We start from the raw sequence: 21,740 nt of genomic DNA, 5'->3' as shown, positions 1-21,740 counted from the left end.
GGACACAGAACATCTCCCCCATACACACACACACACACACGACACAGAACATCTCCCACACACACACAAAGGACACAGGACACAGAACATCTCCCCATACATACACACAGGACACAGAACATCTCCCACACACACACACACACACACAGGACACAGAACATCTCCCCATACATACACACAGGACACAGAACATTTCCCACACACACACACACTCACACACAGGACACAGAACATCTCCCCACACACACACACAGGACACAGAACATCTCCCCATACATACACACAGGACACAGAACATCTCCCACACACACACACACACACACAGGACACAGAACATCTCCCCATACATACACACAGGACACAGAACATCTCCCACACACACACACACTCACACACAGGACACAGAACATCTCCCCATACACACACACAGGACACAGAACATCTCCCCATACACACACACACAGGACACAGAACATCTCCCCACACACACACACACACACACAGGACACAGAACATCTCCCCATACACACACACGACACAGAACATCTCCCCCATACACACACACAGGACACAGAACATCTCCCCATACACACACACACAGGACACAGAACACAGAACATCTCCCCATACACACACACACACACACAGGACACAGAACATCTCCCACACACACACACAGGACACAGAACATCTCCCACACACACACACAGGACACAGAACATCTCCCACACACACACACAGGACACAGAACATCTCCCACACACACACACACGACACAGAACATCTCCCCATACACACACACACACACACAGGACACAGAACATCTCCCCATACACACACACACACACACACACAGGACACAGAACATCTCCCCATACACACACACACACACACAGGACACAGAACATCTCCCCATACACACACACACACACACAGGACACAGAACATCTCCCACACACACACACAGGACACAGAACATCTCCCACACACACACACACGACACAGAACATCTCCCACACACACACACACGACACAGAACATCTCCCACACACACACACACACAGGACACAGAACATCTCCCACACACACACACAGGACACAGAACATCTCCCCCATACACACACACGACACAGAACATCTCCCACACACACACACACACACACACACACGACACAGAACATCTCCCACACACACACACACACAGGACACAGAACATCTCCCCCATACACACACACAGAACATCTCCCCCATACACACACACAGAACATCTCCCACACACACACACACACACGACACAGAACATCTCCCCACACACACACACGACACAGAACATCTCCCACACACACACACAGGACACAGAACATCTCCCCATACACACACACGACACAGAACATCTCCCACACACACACACAGGACACAGAACATCTCCCACACTCACACACAGGACACAGAACATCTCCCCATACACACACAGGACACAGAACATTTCCCCCACACACACACACGACACAGAACATCTCCCCATACATACTCACACAGGACACAGAACATCTCCCACACTCACACAGGACACAGAACATCTCCCACACTCACACAGGACACAGAACATCTCCCACACACACACGACACAGAACATCTCCCACACACACACACAGGACACAGAACATCTCCCCATACACACACACACACAGGACACAGAACATCTCCCACACACACACACAGGACACAGAACATCTCCCCCATACACACACAGGACACAGAACATCTCCCCCATACACACACAGGACACAGAACATCTCCCCATACACACACAGGACACAGAACATCTCCCCCATACACACACAGGACACAGAACATCTCCCCATACACACACACACACAGGACACAGAACATCTCCCCCATACACACACACACACAGGACACAGAACATCTCCCCATACACACACAGGACACAGAACATCTCCCCATACACACACACACACAGGACACAGAACATCTCCCCCATACACACACACACACAGGACACAGAACATCTCCCCCATACACACACAGGACACAGAACATCTCCCCCACACACACACAGGACACAGAACATCTCCCCATACACACACAGGACACAGAACATCTCCCCATACACACACACACACAGGACACAGAACATCTCCCCCATACACACACAGGACACAGAACATCTCCCCCACACACACACAGGACACAGAACATCTCCCCCATACACACACAGGACACAGAACATCTCCCCCATACACACACAGGACACAGAACATCTCCCCATACACACACACACACAGGACACAGAACATCTCCCCATACACACACGACACAGAACATCTCCCCATACACACACACACACAGGACACAGAACATCTCCCCACACACACACACAGGACACAGAACATCTCCCCCACACACACACAGGACACAGAACATCTCCCCATACACACACACACACACACACACAGGACACAGAACATCTCCCCCATACACACACAGGACACAGAACATCTCCCCATACACACACACACACACAGGACACAGAACATCTCCCCATACACACACAGGACACAGAACATCTCCCCATACACACACAGGACACAGAACATCTCCCCATACACACACACACACAGGACACAGAACATCTCCCCATACACACACAGGACACAGAACATCTCCCCATACACACACAGGACACAGAACATCTCCCCATACACACACACACACAGGACACAGAACATCTCCCCACACACACACAGGACACAGAACATCTCCCCCACACACACACAGGACACAGAACATCTCCCCATACACACACACACACAGGACACAGAACATCTCCCCCATACACACACAGGACACAGAACATCTCCCCATACACACACACACACAGGACACAGAACATCTCCCCACACACACACAGGACACAGAACATCTCCCCCACACACACACAGGACACAGAACATCTCCCCATACACACACACACACAGGACACAGAACATCTCCCCCATACACACACAGGACACAGAACATCTCCCCATACACACACACACACAGGACACAGAACATCTCACACACACACACACACAGGACACAGAACATCTCCCCATACACACACACACACAGGACACAGAACATCTCACACACACACAAACACACACACACACACACACTCTCCTAGAGGATATTCCTTGATGAGGTCGAGGTGTGGGCGGCCCCAGCTAAAGGAGCCTTCTGATAGGTCGACACTGGGCTGCAGGTAGGCAGTTGCCACGGCAGGGTTGGGGAAGCCCGGCTGCAGCTGGAGACCTCTCAGCTTCCTCTTGACCTTGGAGTCACGGGGGTCAGAGGTCAGACGTTGCTGCTGGGCCAAGGACCACCACTCACTGGAAGGGAAACGGAGACGAAGCACAGACAGAGTGAGTAAAGCAAAACAGGTGTGTGCTGTTTCTGTGATCCCTGAGGGAATTGAACCCACAACCTTCGCATAGCTAAAGCCACACTCTGGCCAACAGCCACACAGGACCACTCATTCCTTATTCATCACCACACAAGATACACACAATACCCTGCACCCACCCAGACCACTAGACACCAACCACTAGACACCAACCACCACCCACCCAGACCACTAGACACCAACCACTAGACACCAACCACCACCCACCCAGACCACTAGACACCAACCACCACCCACCCAGACCACTAGACACCAACCACTAGACACCAACCACCACCCACCCAGACCACTAGACACCAACCACTAGACACCAACCACCACCCACCCAGACCACTAGACACCAACCACCACCCACCCAGACCACTAGACACCAACCACCACCCACCCAGACCACTACACACCAACCACCACCCACCCAGACCACTAGACACCAACCACCACCCACCCAGACCACTAGACACTAACCACCACCCACCCAGACCACTAGACACCAACCACTAGACACCAACCACCACCCACCCAGACCACTAGACACCAACCACCACCCACCCAGACCACTAGACACCAACCACTGGACACCAACCACCACCCACCCAGACCACTAGACACCAACCACTAGACACCAACCACCACCCACCCAGACCACTAGACACCAACCACCACCCACCCAGACCACTAGACACCAACCACCACCCACCCAGACCACTAGACACCAACCACTAGACACCAACCACCACCCACCCAGACCACTAGACACCAACCACCACCCACCCAGACCACTAGACACCAACCACTAGACACCAACCACCACCCACCCAGACCACTAGACACCAACCACCACCCACCCAGACCACTAGACATCAACCACCACCCACCCAGACCACTAGACACCAACCACTAGACACCAACCACCACCCACCCAGACCACTAGACACCAACCACCACCCACCCAGACCACTAGACACCAACCACTAGACACCAACCACCACCCACCCAGACCACTAGACACCAACCACCACCCACCCAGACCACTAGACACCAACCACTAGACACCAACCACCACCCACCCAGACCACTAGACACCAACCACCACCCACCCAGACCACTAGACACCAACCACTAGACACCAACCACCACCCACCCAGACCACTAGACACCAACTACCCACTCCCCGTTACTGACCTGAACATGGTGACTGGTTCCATGCCAGGTCCAGGGAACTGATCATTACTTCACCACACACACCAATCTACCTGAACATGCTGAGTGGTTCCATGCCAGGTCCAGGGAACTCGTTGAGTATCTCCATGCCCGTCACGTATCCCACCCCCGGGATCCCCTCCGTGTAGTCACTACCCAGCAGGTAGGCCAGGTTAATCAGCTTGGTACGGTCCACACCTAGGGGAGGGGGAGGGTTCTGTAGGTCTATGTACTGGTAGTGTTCTAACCAGATGGTTCTGTAGGTCTATGTACTGGTAGTGTTCTAACCAGATGGTTCTGTAGGTCTATGTACTGGTAGTGTTCTAACCAGTTGGTTCTGTAGGTCTATGTACTGGTAGTGTTCTAACCAGATGGTTCTGTAGGTCTATGTACTGGTAGTGTTCTAACCAGATGGTTCTGTAGGTCTATGTACTGGTAGTGTTCTAACCAGATGGTTATGTAGGTCTATGTACTGGTAGTGTTCTAACCAGATGGTTCTGTAGGTCTATGTACTGGTAGTGTTCTAACCAGATGGTTCTGTAGGTCTATGTACTGGTAGTGTTCTAACCAGATGGTTCTGTAGGTCTATGTCCTGGTAGTGTTCTAACCAGATGGTTCTGTAGGTCTATGTACTGGTAGTGTTCTAACCAGTTGGTTCTGTAGGTCTATGTACTGGTAGTGTTCTAACCAGATGGTTATGTAGGTCTATGTACTGGTAGTGTTCTAACCAGATGGTTCTGTAGGTCTATGTACTGGTAGTGTTCTAACCAGATGGTTCTGTAGGTCTATGTACTGGTAGTGTTCTAACCAGATGGTTCTGTAGGTCTATGTACTGGTAGTGTTCTACGTACCCAGTTGGTTATGTAGGTCTATGTACTGGTAGTGTTCTAACCAGATGGTTCTGTAGGTCTATGTACTGGTAGTGTTCTACGTACCCAGTTGGTTCTGTAGGTCCATGTACTGGTAGTGTTCTAACCAGATGGTTCTGTAGGTCTATGTCCTGGTAGTGTTCTAACCAGATGGTTATGTAGGTCTATGTACTGGTAGTGTTCTACGTACCCAGTTGGTTCTGTAGGTCTATGTACTGGTAGTGTTCTAACCAGATGGTTCTGTAGGTCTATGTACTGGTAGTGTTCTAACCAGTTGGTTCTGTAGGTCTATGTACTGGTAGTGTTCTAACCAGATGGTTCGGTAGGTCTATGTACTGGTAGTGTTCTAACCAGTTGGTTCTGTAGGTCTATGTACTGGTAGTGTTCTAACCAGATGGTTCTGTAGGTCTATGTACTGGTAGTGTTCTAACCAGATGGTTCGGTAGGTCTATGTACTGGTAGTGTTCTAACCAGATGGTTCGGTAGGTCTATGTACTGGTAGTGTTCTAACCAGTTGGTTCTGTAGGTCTATGTACTGGTAGTGTTCTAACCAGATGGTTCTGTAGGTCTATGTACTGGTAGTGTTCTAACCAGATGGTTCTGTAGGTCTATGTACTGGTAGTGTTCTAACCAGATGGTTCTGTAGGTCTATGTACTGGTAGTGTTCTAACCAGATGGTTCTGTAGGTCTATGTACTGGTAGTGTTCTACGTACCCAGTTGGTTCTGTAGGTCTATGTACTGGTAGTGTTCTAACCAGATGGTTCTGTAGGTCTATGTACTGGTAGTGTTCTAACCAGATGGTTCTGTAGGTCTATGTACTGGTAGTGTTCTAACCAGATGGTTCTGTAGGTCTATGTACTGGTAGTGTTCTACGTACCCAGTTGGTTCTGTAGGTCTATGTACTGGTAGTGTTCTAACCAGATGGTTCTGTAGGTCTATGTACTGGTAGTGTTCTAACCAGATGGTTCTGTAGGTCTATGTACTGGTAGTGTTCTAACCAGATGGTTCTGTAGGTCTATGTACTGGTAGTGTTCTAACCAGATGGTTCTGTAGGTCTATGTACTGGTAGTGTTCTACGTACCCAGTTGGTTCTGTAGGTCTATGTACTGGTAGTGTTCTACATATTTGTTCTGGCTGAAGAAGTTCTTGTAGACGTGTCGTCCTCCGAACAGCCATACGTCGCTGTCATCGGTGATTGTTCCGTGGGTCTGGTCGGTCCGGTCCAGGGCAGCACACTGGGCCTCCGCCTCACTGGGAGCCACCAGGAAGGGCACGCCGAACAACCTCAGCAGCTCCTGGTGGACGAGACACACACAGAGACATTCCTCACTGGGAGCCACCAGGAAGGGCACGCCGAACAACCTCAGCAGCTCCTGGTGGACGAGACACAGCACAGAGACATTACACCCCCGTAAGGGATCATCAACGGAGGGGGCTTTGCTTTCTACGGAAGATAATGAACCACGTGAAAGGTGTTCCACGACGCGCTAGCAGTGTGGAAATGACCTTCCACGGAGTTGCATTATTATTTCCAGAGAACGCATAGAGCCCGGAGTTGATAATCCCGTTCATACCATGGCTATAATTTAACACATTTGCCGTTAAAAATGTATTTTCCAACATCCACTGACGTAGCTAGCACGTCGACTAGCTAGCTACAGTAGCTTCCGTGGTAACCAAACAAACAAACAAACAGACTTGCTAGTTCGGCTAACCGAACAATCAGTCCTAGCTTGACATTATGAACGTCGAATTCAACAATGCTTTCAAATTCGTATTTTTGCCTTCAAAAGCAGCTCAAAACATAGAACATGTAAGAATGAACTATAGCCATTGAATTCTACCGTGCGTTATATGGAAATAATGCACACTCCAGAATGCCCTTCAAGCCAATCAGAAACAAGTATCAAACAATGCCCTTGCATAAAGAGATATAAACACACACATACACAGCAGAAGAATATTGAGCCTTATAAGCACAGAAATACACCCAGGGTTTGTTCCGGGTAAAAAAGGATTTAGGTGGTGAGCGTGGCTGTGGCGTCACAATGGGCGCGGTCGGGCCCCTAGCCACAGCTGAGTTTCGGAGAACGTTTTAGAGGCCCCGTCTTGGTGGTGTAGAGAAATGTTTGGAGTTTCAAAGCTAATTTCCTGCAGTTCTACACATTTTGCCATGGCTAATGCTGTGATCTTTTGCTCAAACATAATAACAAAATCAATACTGCTAACTTCACTGTTTTGGGAACTTTCAATCACTTATTTAGGTGATTGTTAGTTCTCAAATACTTTATTATAAAAAAATATATAGCTCCATTATCTTTTCTATATACTTAAAATCTGGTTTTAGTCGTTTAAGTTTACACATAATTTTTTTCTTCCATCATGAACATTTATGTCTCTCTGGCTGTCAACATGAGGGACGAGGACACTAAAACAGAATGTCTCTCTGGCTGTCAACATGAGGGAGGAGGACACTAAAACAGAATGTCTCTGTGGCTGTCAACATGAGGGAGGAGGACACTAAAACAGAATGTCTCTCTGGCTGTCAACATGAGGGACGAGGACACTAAAACAGAATGTCTCTCTGGCTGTCAACATGCGTGGGAGGACACTAAAACAGAATGTCTCTCTGGCTGTCAACATGATGGAGGAGGACACTAAAACAGAATGTCTCTCTGGCTGTCAACATGAGGGAGGAGGACACTAAAACAGAATGTCTCTCTGGCTGTCAACATGAGGGAGGAGGACACTAAAACAGAATGTCTCTCTGGCTGTCAACATGAAGGACGAGGGCACTAAAACAGAATGTCTCTCTGGCTGTCAACATGAGGGAGGAGGACACTAAAACAGAATGTCTCTCTGGCTGTCAACATGAGGGAGGAGGACACTAAAACAGAATGTCTCTCTGGCTGTCAACATGAGGGAGGAGGGCACTAAAACAGAATGTCTCTCTGGCTGTCAACATGAGGGAGGAGGGCACTAAAACAGAATGTCTCTCTGGCTGTCAACATGAGGGAGGAGGACACTAAAACAGAATGTCTCTCTGGCTGTCAACATGAGGGAGGAGGACACTAAAACAGAATGTCTCTCTGGCTGTCAACATGAGGGACGAGGGCACTAAAACAGAATGTCTCTCTGGCTGTCAACATGAGGGAGGAGGACACTAAAACAGAATGTCTCTCTGGCTGTCAACCTGAGGGACGAGGACACTAAAACAGAATGTCTCTGTGGCTGTCAACATGAGGGAGGAGGACACTAAAACAGAATGTCTCTCTGGCTGTCAACATGAGGGACGAGGACACTAAAACAGAATGTCTCTCTGGCTGTCAACATGAGGGAGGAGGACACTAAAACAGAATGTCTCTCTGGCTGTCAACATGAGGGAGGAGGACACTAAAACAGAATGTCTCTCTGGCTGTCAACATGAGGGACGAGGACACTAAAACAGAATGTCTCGCTGGCTGTCAACATGAGGGAGGAGGACACTAAAACAGAATGTCTCTGGCTGTCAACATGAGGGAGGAGGACACTAAAACAGAATGTCTCTCTGGCTGTCAACATGAGGGACGAGGACACTAAAACAGAATGTCTCTCTGGCTGTCAACATGAGGGAGGAGGACACTAAAACAGAATGTCTCTCTGGCTGTCAACATGAGGGAGGAGGACACTAAAACAGAATGTCTCTCTGGCTGTCAACATGAGGGAGGAGGACGCTAAAACAGAATGTCTCTCTGGCTGTCAACATGAGGGAGGAGGACACTAAAACAGAATGTCTCTCTGGCTGTCAACATGAGGGAGGAGGACACTAAAACAGAATGTCTCTCTGGCTGTCAACATGAGAGACGAGGGCACTAAAACAGAATGTCTCTCTGCTGTCAACATGAGGGAGGAGGACACTAAAACAGAATGTCTCTCTGGCTGTCAACATGAGGGAGGAGGACACTAAAACAGAATGTCTCTCTGGCTGTCAACATGAGGGACGAGGGCACTAAAACAGAATGTCTCTCTGGCTGTCAACATGAGGGAGGAGGACACTAAAACAGAATGTCTCTCTGGCTGTCAACCTGAGGGACGAGGACACTAAAACAGAATGTCTCTGTGGCTGTCAACATGAGGGAGGAGGACACTAAAACAGAATGTCTCTCTGGCTGTCAACATGAGGGACGAGGACACTAAAACAGAATGTCTCTCTGGCTGTCAACATGAGGGAGGAGGACACTAAAACAGAATGTCTCTCTGGCTGTCAACATGAGGGAGGAGGACACTAAAACAGAATGTCTCTCTGGCTGTCAACATGAGGGAGGAGGACACTAAAACAGAATGTCTCTCTGGCTGTCAACATGAGGGAGGAGGACACTAAAACAGAATGTCTCTCTGGCTGTCAACATGAGGGAGGAGGACACTAAAACAGAATGTCTCTCTGGCTGTCAACATGAGGGACGAGGACACTAAAACAGAATGTCTCTCTGGCTGTCAACATGAGGGAGGAGGACACTAAAACAGAATGTCTCTCTGGCTGTCAACATGAGGGAGGAGGACACTAAAAGAGAATGTCTCTCTGGCTGTCAACATGAGGGAGGAGGACACTAAAACAGAATGTCTCTCTGGCTGTCAACATGAGGGAGGAGGACACTAAAACAGAATGTCTCTCTGGCTGTCAACATGAGGGAGGAGGACACTAAAACAGAATGTCTCTCTGGCTGTCAACATGAGGGAGGAGGACACTAAAACAGAATGTCTCTCTGGCTGTCAACATGAGGGAGGAGGACACTAAAACAGAATGTCTCTCTGGCTGTCAACATGAGGGAAGAGGACACTAAAACAGAATGTCTCTCTGGCTGTCAACATGAGGGAGGAGAACACTAAAACAGAATGTCTCTCTGGCTGTCAACGAGGACACTAAAACAGAATGTCTCTCTGGCTGTCAACATGAGGGAGGAGGACACTAAAACAGAATGTCTCTCTGGCTGTCAACATGAGGGAGGAGGACACTAAAACAGAATGTCTCTCTGGCTGTCAACATGAGGGAGGAGGACACTAAAACAGAATGTCTCTCTGGCTGTCAACATGAGGGAGGAGGACACTAAAACAGAATGTCTCTCTGGCTGTCAACATGAGAGACAAGGGCACTAAAACAGAATGTCTCTCTGCTGTCAACATGAGGGAGGAGGACACTAAAACAGAATGTCTCTCTGGCTGTCAACATGAGGGAGGAGGACACTAAAACAGAATGTCTCTCTGGCTGTCAACATGAGGGACGAGGGCACTAAAACAGAATGTCTCTCTGGCTGTCAACATGAGGGAGGAGGACACTAAAACAGAATGTCTCTCTGGCTGTCAACTTGAGGGACGAGGACACTAAAACAGAATGTCTCTGTGGCTGTCAACATGAGGGAGGAGGACACTAAAACAGAATGTCTCTCTGGCTGTCAACATGAGGGACGAGGACACTAAAACAGAATGTCTCTCTGGCTGTCAACATGAGGGAGGAGGACACTAAAACAGAATGTCTCTCTGGCTGTCAACATGAGGGAGGAGGACACTAAAACAGAATGTCTCTCTGGCTGTCAACATGAGGGACGAGGACACTAAAACAGAATGTCTCTCTGGCTGTCAACATGAGGGAGGAGGACACTAAAACAGAATGTCTCTCTGGCTGTCAACATGAGGGAGGAGGACACTAAAACAGAATGTCTCTCTGGCTGTCAACATGAGGGAGGAGGACACTAAAACAGAATGTCTCTCTGGCTGTCAACATGAGGGAGGAGGACACTAAAACAGAATGTCTCTCTGGCTGTCAACATGAGAGACAAGGGCACTAAAACAGAATGTCTCTCTGCTGTCAACATGAGGGAGGAGGACACTAAAACAGAATGTCTCTCTGGCTGTCAACATGAGGGAGGAGGACACTAAAACAGAATGTCTCTCTGGCTGTCAACATGAGGGACGAGGGCACTAAAACAGAATGTCTCTCTGGCTGTCAACATGAGGGAGGAGGACACTAAAACAGAATGTCTCTCTGGCTGTCAACTTGAGGGACGAGGACACTAAAACAGAATGTCTCTGTGGCTGTCAACATGAGGGAGGAGGACACTAAAACAGAATGTCTCTCTGGCTGTCAACATGAGGGACGAGGACACTAAAACAGAATGTCTCTCTGGCTGTCAACATGAGGGAGGAGGACACTAAAACAGAATGTCTCTCTGGCTGTCAACATGAGGGAGGAGGACACTAAAACAGAATGTCTCTCTGGCTGTCAACATGAGGGACGAGGACACTAAAACAGAATGTCTCTCTGGCTGTCAACATGAGGGAGGAGGACACTAAAACAGAATGTCTCTCTGGCTGTCAACATGAGGGAGGAGGACACTAAAATAGAATGTCTCTCTGGCTGTCAACATGAGGGAGGAGGACACTAAAACAGAATGTCTCTCTGGCTGTCAACATGAGGGAGGAGGACACTAAAACAGAATGTCTCTCTGGCTGTCAACATGAGGGAGGAGGACACTAAAACAGAATGTCTCTCTGGCTGTCAACATGAGGGAGGAGGACACTAAAACAGAATGTCTCTCTGGCTGTCAACATGAGGGAGGAGGACACTAAAACAGAATGTCTCTCTGGCTGTCAACATGAGGGAAGAGGACACTAAAACAGAATGTCTCTCTGGCTGTCAACATGAGGGAGGAGAACACTAAAACAGAATGTCTCTCTGGCTGTCAACGAGGACACTAAAACAGAATGTCTCTGTGGCTGTCAACATGAGGGAGGAGGACACTAAAACAGAATGTCTCTGTGGCTGTCAACATGAGGGAGGAGGACACTAAAACAGAATGTCTCTGTGGCTGTCAACATGAGTGAGGAGGACACTAAAACACAATGTCTCTCTGGCTGTCAACATGAGGGAGGAGGACACTAAAACAGAATGTGTCTCTGGCTGTCAACATGAGGGAGGAGGACACTAAAACAGAATGTCTCTCTGGCTGTCAACATGAGGGAAGAGGACACTAAAACAGAATGTCTCTCTGGCTGTCAACATGAGGGAGGAGAACACTAAAACAGAATGTCTCTCTGGCTGTCAACATGAGGGAGGAGGACACTAAAACAGAATGTCTCTCTGGCTGTCAACATGAGGGAGGAGAACACTAAAACAGAATGTCTCTGTGGCTGTCAACATGAGGGAGGAGGACACTAAAACAGAATGTCTCTGTGGCTGTCAACATGAGGGAGGAGGACACTAAAACAGAATGTCTCTCTGGCTGTCAACATGAGGGAAGAGGACACTAAAACAGAATGTCTCTCTGGCTGTCAACATGAGGGAGGAGAACACTAAAACAGAATGTCTCTCTGGCTGTCAACATGAGGGAGGAGGACACTAAAACAGAATGTCTCTCTGGCTGTCAACATGAGGGAGGAGAACACTAAAACAGAATGTCTCTCTGGCTGTCAACGAGGACACTAAAACAGCCTGCTGTTTGGCAGGACCAGAGAGGAGGGGTCTGGGGCAGAGGAGGGGGCTGGGGCAGAGGAGGGGGCTGGGGCAGAGGCAGGGGCAGAGGCAGGGTCTGGGGCAGAGGAGGGGGCTGGGGCAGAGGAGGGGGCTGGGGCAGAGGAGGGGGCTGGGGCAGAGGAGGGGGCTGGGGCAGAGGAGGGGGCTGGGGCAGAGGAGGGGGGCTGGGGCAGAGGAGGGGGCAGAGGCAGAGGCAGCCACATCCATCAGATAGTGATTAAAACAGACACACAGACAGACACACACTGCTGCTTGAACATCCACATGAAAAAAAAAGATGTTGATTCAACGTTCAATTGTAAGTCTCCTTGTAGCTCAGTTGGTAGAGCATGGCGCTTGCAACGCCAGGGTTGTGGGTTCGATTCCCACGGGGGGGCCAGTATGAAAAATGTATGCACTCACTAACTGTAAGTCGCTCTGGATAAGAGCGTCTGCTAAATGACTCATATGTTTAAAAAAATGATACACACAATCACACCCACCCACTATGAACACTGTTGGAGCAGCAGGAAACAGACAGAATACACTGACACCACCTTTATCATACTGACTAAATGTGTGTGTGTGTTTAGATGGTAAAACAGAATACACTGATACCACCTTTATCATACTGACTAAATGTGTGTGTGTTTTAGTGCTTCTCCTACCTGGCTCTCCAGACACATCTGTCCGGTAACCGTGGCGGCCACACGTTCCTGCTGCTGCTTCTGTTCTCTCAGACTGGACTGCTGCTCTCCTAGACGGCTCTCTAGCGCCACCAGCTCATCCTGATGGACAACACAGGTACTGCATCGACCCAGTTCCACTGCTGTTGCACAGTAAGAGCTCCCTCTTTTGTAGAACAGCAACATGTGCTACTGTACAAACAGCTCCTCCTACAGGACAAATGCTGCAACAACACATCTCAACCACACACACAAACAGAGAAATATACATTTTTCACCGCTAAATTTAAGCAGTACTTATCTTACCACGTTGATGTCTTCCCACTCGTTGGGTACAGGAACAGAAGCTGGGCTGGGCTCTGTGGGACGCTGGAGAGCTTCCTCCTCCTCCTCCTCCTCATCATCATCCCTCTCTTCCAAAGGGACAGCTCTGCTACTTAAAGCTTCCTCCTCCTCCTTCTTGGTCACGTCTTCCTGTGCCTTAGGTGGAGCACCGCCCCCCACCTCTATCAGTGAATCGTCCGTCTCCTCCTCCTTTAGATCCTCCCCCTCGGACACATCAACGAAGCTCTCTGAATCGCTCTCCTCCTCACTGTCCTCCATCTTCACAATCTCTCCATTTCTCTCCTCCCTGGTGTTGGTGTTGTGGCCATTCGTCTCCTGCTGTGATGGAGGTAAAGGCCCAGTCACCAGGCTACTCCTCTCCCTCTCCTGCTGTGATGGAGGTAAAGGCCCAGTCACCAGGCTACTCCTCTCCCTCTCCTGCTGTGATGGAGGTAAAGGCCCAGTCACCAGGCTACTCCTCTCCCTCTCCTGCTGTGATGGAGGTAAAGGCCCAGTCACCAGGCTACTCCTCTCCCTCTCCTGCTGTGATGGAGGTAAAGGCCCAGTCACCAGGCTACTCCTCTCCCTCTCCTGCTGTGATGGAGGTAAAGGCCCAGTCACCAGGCTACTCCTCTCCCTCTCCTGCTGTGATGGAGGTAAAGGCCCAGTCACCAGGCTACTCCTCTCCCTCTCCTTCTCTCTGTTTAGACCTGGGCCTGATGGGGGGATAACACTGAGAGCCTGACCCAAACTGTCCCCCTGACCTACTGCAGAGTGGAAGGTCCTGTCCTCCTGACCTACTGCAGAGTGGAAGGTCCTGTCCCCCTGACCTACTGCAGAGTGGAAGGTCCTGTCCTCCTGACCTACTGCAGAGTGGAAGGTCCTGTCCTCCTGACCTACTGCAGAGTGGAAGGTCCTGTCCTCCTGACCTACTGCAGAGTGGAAAGCCCTGTCCTCCTGACCTACTGCAGAGTGGAAAGCCCTGTTCCTGCTGTTGATGGCTTGCCTTAACTCCTCTCTGTTACTCCTCAGAATCTCCTCCACCTCCTCCCTGGTCCTCCTGGTGAGGGTTTCATCCTCCTCCTCCTCCCTGTTGAGGAGCACCATGTCTGCAGGAGGAATGGGGAGGCTAGGGGGGAGAGGCGACTGTTGCTCATCCCCCTTCTCCACCCCAAGCCTGTCCTCATTGGTCAGAGTTGTCCTCAGGGGCGTGTCCTTCCCTTCAGTCTCCTCCTCTGAGCTGCTGGTGACGACCAATCGGTTCGCAGGACGCTGGGGACTGGGAGGGTGGGGCTTAACGGGAGAATTGCCAATCAGGGTGGTGTTTGGGGGCGTGCCTACATCCAAGTCTTCTCCCATAGCTCGCTGAATGGCCAGGATGGTACGAGGGGACACACTGCCACTACCCTCCTCCTCAGCCCTACTCCCACCCCTACCCCAGGAGCTACCCTCCTCCCCAGCCCTACTCCCACCCCTACCCCAGGAGCTACCCTCCTCCCCAGCCCTACTCCCACCCCTACCCCAGGAGCTACCCTCCTCCCCAGCCCTACTCCCACCCCTACCCCAGGAGCTACCCTCCTCCCCAGCCCTACTCCCACCCCTACCCCAGGAGCTACCCTCCTCCCCAGCCCTACTCCCACCCCTACCCCAGGAGCTACCCTCCTCCCCAGCCCTACTCCCACCCCTACCCCAGGAGCTACCCTCCTCCCCAGCCCTACTCCCACCCCTACCCCAGGAGCTACCCTCCTCCTCGTCTGAGAAGCTGGCATCCATTGCAGCCTGGATGGCCTTCAGTGTCCGGGGGGAGGGGGGTGCTGCATCCCCCAGGCTCGGGTTAGAGTCCTGGGGGTGTTTAGACGATGACGAGGGTCCCTCCTCCAGGCTCTCCTCCTCTGAGATGGGTCTCCAAAGGGGCTCAGGTCTCTCCCCTCCCCCCGTCCTAACCCTCCCTGACAGGGGACCACCCAACCAGGGAGAGGCCGCAGGCTGGACGTCTGGAACCCTCTCACTGTTGTCTGTCTTCTTTGGACCTGAGGAGTACACACACACACACACACACACACACACACACACACACACACACACACACACACACACACACACACACACACACACACACACACACACACACCACAGACACACACACACACACACACACACACACACACACACACACACACACACACACACACACACACACACACACACACAGAGACACACACACACACACACACACACACACACACACACACACACAGAGACACACACACACACACACACACACACACACACACACACACACACACACACACACACACAACGTTTGTGGGGATGAGTTTGAACAGGTCAATGCGGAGAATCGCTCAATTTGATCGCTGACCCCCCCCCCCCCCCCCCCTTTCAACCTCTAACCTTTGATGAGGATGTAGTGGGTGGAGTCTTCTGAGAGGAGGCGTCGTGTCTCCACGCTGTGCCCCTCCCCCTGGTTGTATAGCTCCACCCCCGGGGCGTTCCCTGCACTGCGGTTGGACATCTCTCTCTCCACGCCCACCAGACGCGCGTTCAGCTCGTTCCTCTGCAGCAGCCCTGCTAGCTGGTACTGGGAGAAGTCACCTGACCGCTGGGAGAGGGGGGGGGGGGGGGACTGGGTTAGGGTGCGAGTGTCTGTGTTTGTGCGTGTATGCGTGTGTGTGTCTGTGACGGAGAGTGTGTGTGTGTGTTACCTCAGGTGGTGTGTGTGTGTGTGTACTAGTGCTGAGCGATTAGTGCTTTTTGAGGTTGGTACGGTTTCGGTTCCATTAGGGGTCAGGCTCTCAGTGTTATAAAAAAATATTTTTTTCAACTTGAAATGCATTATGAAATAATGACATTAAAAATAGTTAGCATTCAATTGCCAAAATATTCCACTGTCTCTGTCAGGTCCACATTGGGTAGACATTAATAGAACAACATTACTAAATAATACATCAATAGAACGACATTACTAAATAATACATCAATAGAACGACATTACTAAATAATACAATACAATACATCAATAGAACAACATTACTAAATAATACATCAATAGAACAACATTACTAAATAATACATCAATAGAACAACATTACTAAATAATACAATACATCAATAGAACAACATTACTAAATAATACATCAATAGAACAACATTACTAAATAATACATCAATAGAACAACATTACTAAATAATACATCAATAGAACAACATTACTAAATAATACATCAATAGAACAACATTACTAAATAATATAATACATCAATAGAACAACATTACTAAATAATACAATACATCAATAGAACAACATTACTAAATAATACAATACATCAATAGAACAACATTACTAAATAATACATCAATAGAACAACATTACTAAATAATACATCAATAGAACAACATTACTAAATAATACATCAATAGAACAACATTACTAAATAATACATCAATAGAACAACATTACTAAATAATACATCAATAGAACAACAATACTAAATAATACATCAATAGAACAACATTACTAAATAATACATCAATAGAACAACATTACTAAATAATACATCAATAGAACAACATTACTAAATAATACAATACATCAATAGAACAACATTACTAAATAATACATCAATAGAACAACATTACTAAATAATACATCAATAGAACAACATTACTAAATAATACATCAATAGAACGACATTACTAAATAATACATCAATAGAACGACATTACTAAATAATACAATACATCAATAGAACGACATTACTAAATAATACAATACATCAATAGAACAACATTACTAATGTTGTCCTCTGTAGCTCAGCTGGTAGAGCACGGCGCTTGTAACGCCAAGGTAGTGGGTTCGATCCCCGGGACCACCCATACACAAAAAAAAAAAATGTATGCACGCATGACTGTAAGTCGCTTTGGATAAAAGCGTCTGCTAAATGGCATATTATTATTATTATTATTATTACTAAATAATACATCAATAGAACGACATTACTAAATAATACATCAATAGAACAACATTACTAAATAATACATCAATAGAACAACATTACTAAATAATACATCAATAGAACAACATTACTAAATAATACATCAATAGAACAACATTACTAAATAATACATCAATAGAACAACATTACTAAATAATACATCAATAGAACAACATTACTAAATAATACATCAATAGAACAACATTACTAAATAATACAATACATCAATAGAACAACATTACTAAATAATACATCAATAGAACAACATTACTAAATAATACATCAATAGAACAACATTACTAAATAATACATCAATAGAACAACATTACTAAATAATACAATACATCAATAGAACAACATTACTAAATAATACATCAATAGAACAACATTACAAAAAATACATCAATAGAACAACATTACTAAATCATACATCAATAGAACAACATTACTAAATAATACAATACATCAATAGAACAACATTACTAAATAATACATCAATAGAACAACATTACTAAATAATACATCAATAGAACAACATTACTAAATAATACATCAATAGAACAACATTACTAAATAAGACAATACATCAATAGAACAACATTACTAAATAATACATCAATAGAACAACATTACTAAATAATACATCAATAGAACAACATTACTAAATAATACATCAATAGAACAACATTACTAAATAATACATCAATAGAACAATATTACTAAATAATACATAAATAGAACAACATTACTAAATAATACATCAATAGAACGACATTACTAAATAATACATCAATAGAACGACATTACTAAATAATACATAAATAGAACAACATTACTAAAAAATACATCAATAGAACAACATTACAAAAAAATACATCAATAGAACAACATTACTAAATAATACATCAATAGAACAACATTACTAAATAATACAATACATCAATAGAACAACATTACTAAATAATACATCAATAGAACAACATTACTAAATAATACATCAATAGAACAACATTACTAAATAATACATCAATAGAACAACATTACTAAATAATACATCAATAGAACAACATTACTAAATAATACATCAATAGAACAACATTACTAAATAATACATCAATAGAACAACATTACTAAATAATACATCAATAGAACAACATTACTAAATAATACATCAATAGAACAACATTACTAAATAATACATCAATAGAACAACATTACTAAATAATACATCAATAGAACAACATTACTAAATAATACATCAATAGAACAACATTACTAAATAATACATCAATAGAACAACATTACTAAATAATACATCAATAGAACAACATTACTAAATAATACAATACATCAATAGAACAACATTACTAAATAATACATCAATAGAACAACATTACTAAATAATACATCAATAGAACGACATTACTAAATAATACATCAATAGAACAACATTACTAAATAATACATCAATAGAACAACATTACTAAATAATACATCAATAGAACAACATTACTAAATAATACATCAATAGAACAACATTACTAAATAATGTTCAGTTGTGTATATTGCTTAGGTTTTATTTGATGACTTAATTATTTTTCATTCCTTAATTAAAAGTCATCCTCTCATCTCTGCTCCGCCAGTAGGAGCCAAAACAGCCAGACAACGTTCTCTCTGCTCCGGCAGTAGGAGCCAAAACAGCCAGACAACGTTCTCTCTGCTCCGGCAGTAGGAGCCAAAACAGCCAGACAACGTTCTCTCTGCTCCGGCAGTAGGAGCCAAAACAGCCAGACAACGTTCTCTCTGCTCCGCCAGTAGGAGCCATAACAGCCAGACAACGTTCTCTCTGCTCCGGCAGTAGGAGCCAAAACAGCCAGACAACGTTCTCTCTGCTCCGGCAGTAGGAGCCAAAACAGCCAGACAACGTTCTCTCTGCTCCGGCAGTAGGAGCCAAAACAGCCAGACAACGTTCTCTCTGCTCCGGCAGTAGGAGCCAAAACAGCCAGACAACGTTCTCTCTGCTCCGGCAGTAGGAGCCAAAACAGCCAGACAACGTTCTCTCTGCTCCGCCAGTAGGAGCCAAAACAGCCAGACAACGTTCTCTCTGCTCCGCCAGTAGGAGCCAAAACAGCCAGACAACGTTCTCTCTGCTCCGCCAGTAGGAGCCAAAACAGCCAGACAACGTTCTCTCTGCTCCACCAGTAGGAGCCATAACAGCCAGACAACGTTCTCTCTGCTCCGCCAGTAGGAGCCAAAACAGCCAGACAACGTTCTCTCTGCTCCGCCAGTAGGAGCCAAAACAGCCAGACAACGTTCTCTCTGCTCCGGCAGTAGGAGCCAGACAACGTTCTCTCTGCTCCGCCAGTAGGAGCCAAAACAGCCAGACAACGTTCTCTCTGCTCCGCCAGTAGGAGCCAAAACAGACAGACAACGTTCTCTCTGCTCCGGCAGTAGGAGCCATAACAGCCAGACAACGTTCTCTCTGCTCCGGCAGTAGGAGCCAAAACAGCCAGACAACGTTCTCTCTGCTCCGGCAGTAGGAGACAAAACAGCCAGACAACGTTCTCTCTGCTCCGGCAGTAGGAGCCAAAACAGCCAGACAACGTTCTCTCTGCTCCGGCAGTAGGAGCCAAAACAGCCAGACAACGTTCTCTCTGCTCCGGCAGTAGGAGCCAAAACAGCCAGACAACGTTCTCTCTGCTCCGCCAGTAGGAGCCAAAACAGCCAGACAACGTTCTCTCTGCTCCGCCAGTAGGAGCCAAAACAGCCAGACAACGTTCTCTCTGCTCCGCCAGTAGGAGCCAAAACAGCCAGACAACGTTCTCTCTGCTCCACCAGTAGGAGCCATAACAGCCAGACAACGTTCTCTCTGCTCCGCCAGTAGGAGCCAAAACAGCCAGACAACGTTCTCTCTGCTCCGGCAGTAGGAGCCAGACAACGTTCTCTCTGCTCCGCCAGTAGGAGCCAAAACAGCCAGACAACGTTCTCTCTGCTCCGCCAGTAGGAGCCAAAACAGACAGACAACGTTCTCTCTGCTCCGGCAGTAGGAGCCATAACAGCCAGACAACGTTCTCTCTGCTCCGGCAGTAGGAGCCAAAACAGCCAGACAACGTTCTCTCTGCTCCGGCAGTAGCAGCCAAAACAGCCAGACAACGTTCTCTCTGCTCCGGCAGTAGCAGCCAAAACAGCCAGACAACGTTCTCTCTGCTCCGGCAGTAGCAGCCATAACAGCCAGACAACGTTCTCTCTGCTCCGGCAGTAGGAGCCAAAACAGCCAGACAACGTTCTCTCTGCTCCGGCAGTAGGAGCCAAAACAGCCAGACAACGTTCTCTCTGCTCCGGCAGTAGAAGCCAAAACAGCCAGACAACGTTCTCTCTGCTCCGCCAGTAGGAGCCAAAACAGCCAGACAACGTTCTCTCTGCTCCCCCAGTAGGAGCCAAAACAGCCAGACAACGTTCTCTCTGCTCTGCCAGTAGCAGCCATAACAGCCAGACAACGTTCTCTCTGCTCCGGCAGTAGGAGCCAAAACAGCCAGACAACGTTCTCTCTGCTCCGCCAGTAGGAGCCATAACAGCCAGACAACGTTCTCTCTGCTCCGGCAGTAGGAGCCAAAACAGCCAGACAACGTTCTCTCTGCTCCGGCAGTAGGAGCCATAACAGCCAGACAACGTTCTCTCTGCTCCGGCAG

General features: G+C 47.5%; 1 protein-coding gene across 1 annotated transcript in view; it reads right to left on the bottom strand.

Moving 5' to 3' along the window:
• Nucleotides 1-21,740, bottom strand: part of LOC311120197 (DNA excision repair protein ERCC-5 homolog) — a gene marked incomplete at its 3' end in the record, with an annotated part of 29,596 nt that overhangs the window by 3,215 nt on the left and 4,641 nt on the right. The window contains exons 7-12 of the mRNA XM_084194814.1: nt 16,451-16,658; nt 14,021-16,068; nt 13,697-13,816; nt 6,624-6,837; nt 4,726-4,870; nt 3,191-3,398 (exon numbers count right to left, since the gene is read on the bottom strand). Of these exons, the coding sequence (XP_084050940.1) occupies nt 3,191-3,398; nt 4,726-4,870; nt 6,624-6,837; nt 13,697-13,816; nt 14,021-16,068; nt 16,451-16,658 (2,943 nt within the window). The remainder of the gene's footprint in view (nt 1-3,190; nt 3,399-4,725; nt 4,871-6,623; nt 6,838-13,696; nt 13,817-14,020; nt 16,069-16,450; nt 16,659-21,740) is intronic.

This window comes from Coregonus lavaretus, assembly GCF_964263955.1.
Source record: "Coregonus lavaretus genome assembly, contig: HAP1_SCAFFOLD_785, whole genome shotgun sequence".
Classification (NCBI taxonomy): Eukaryota; Metazoa; Chordata; class Actinopteri; order Salmoniformes; family Salmonidae; genus Coregonus; species Coregonus lavaretus.
This window is presented reverse-complemented; position numbering and strand designations above follow the sequence as displayed.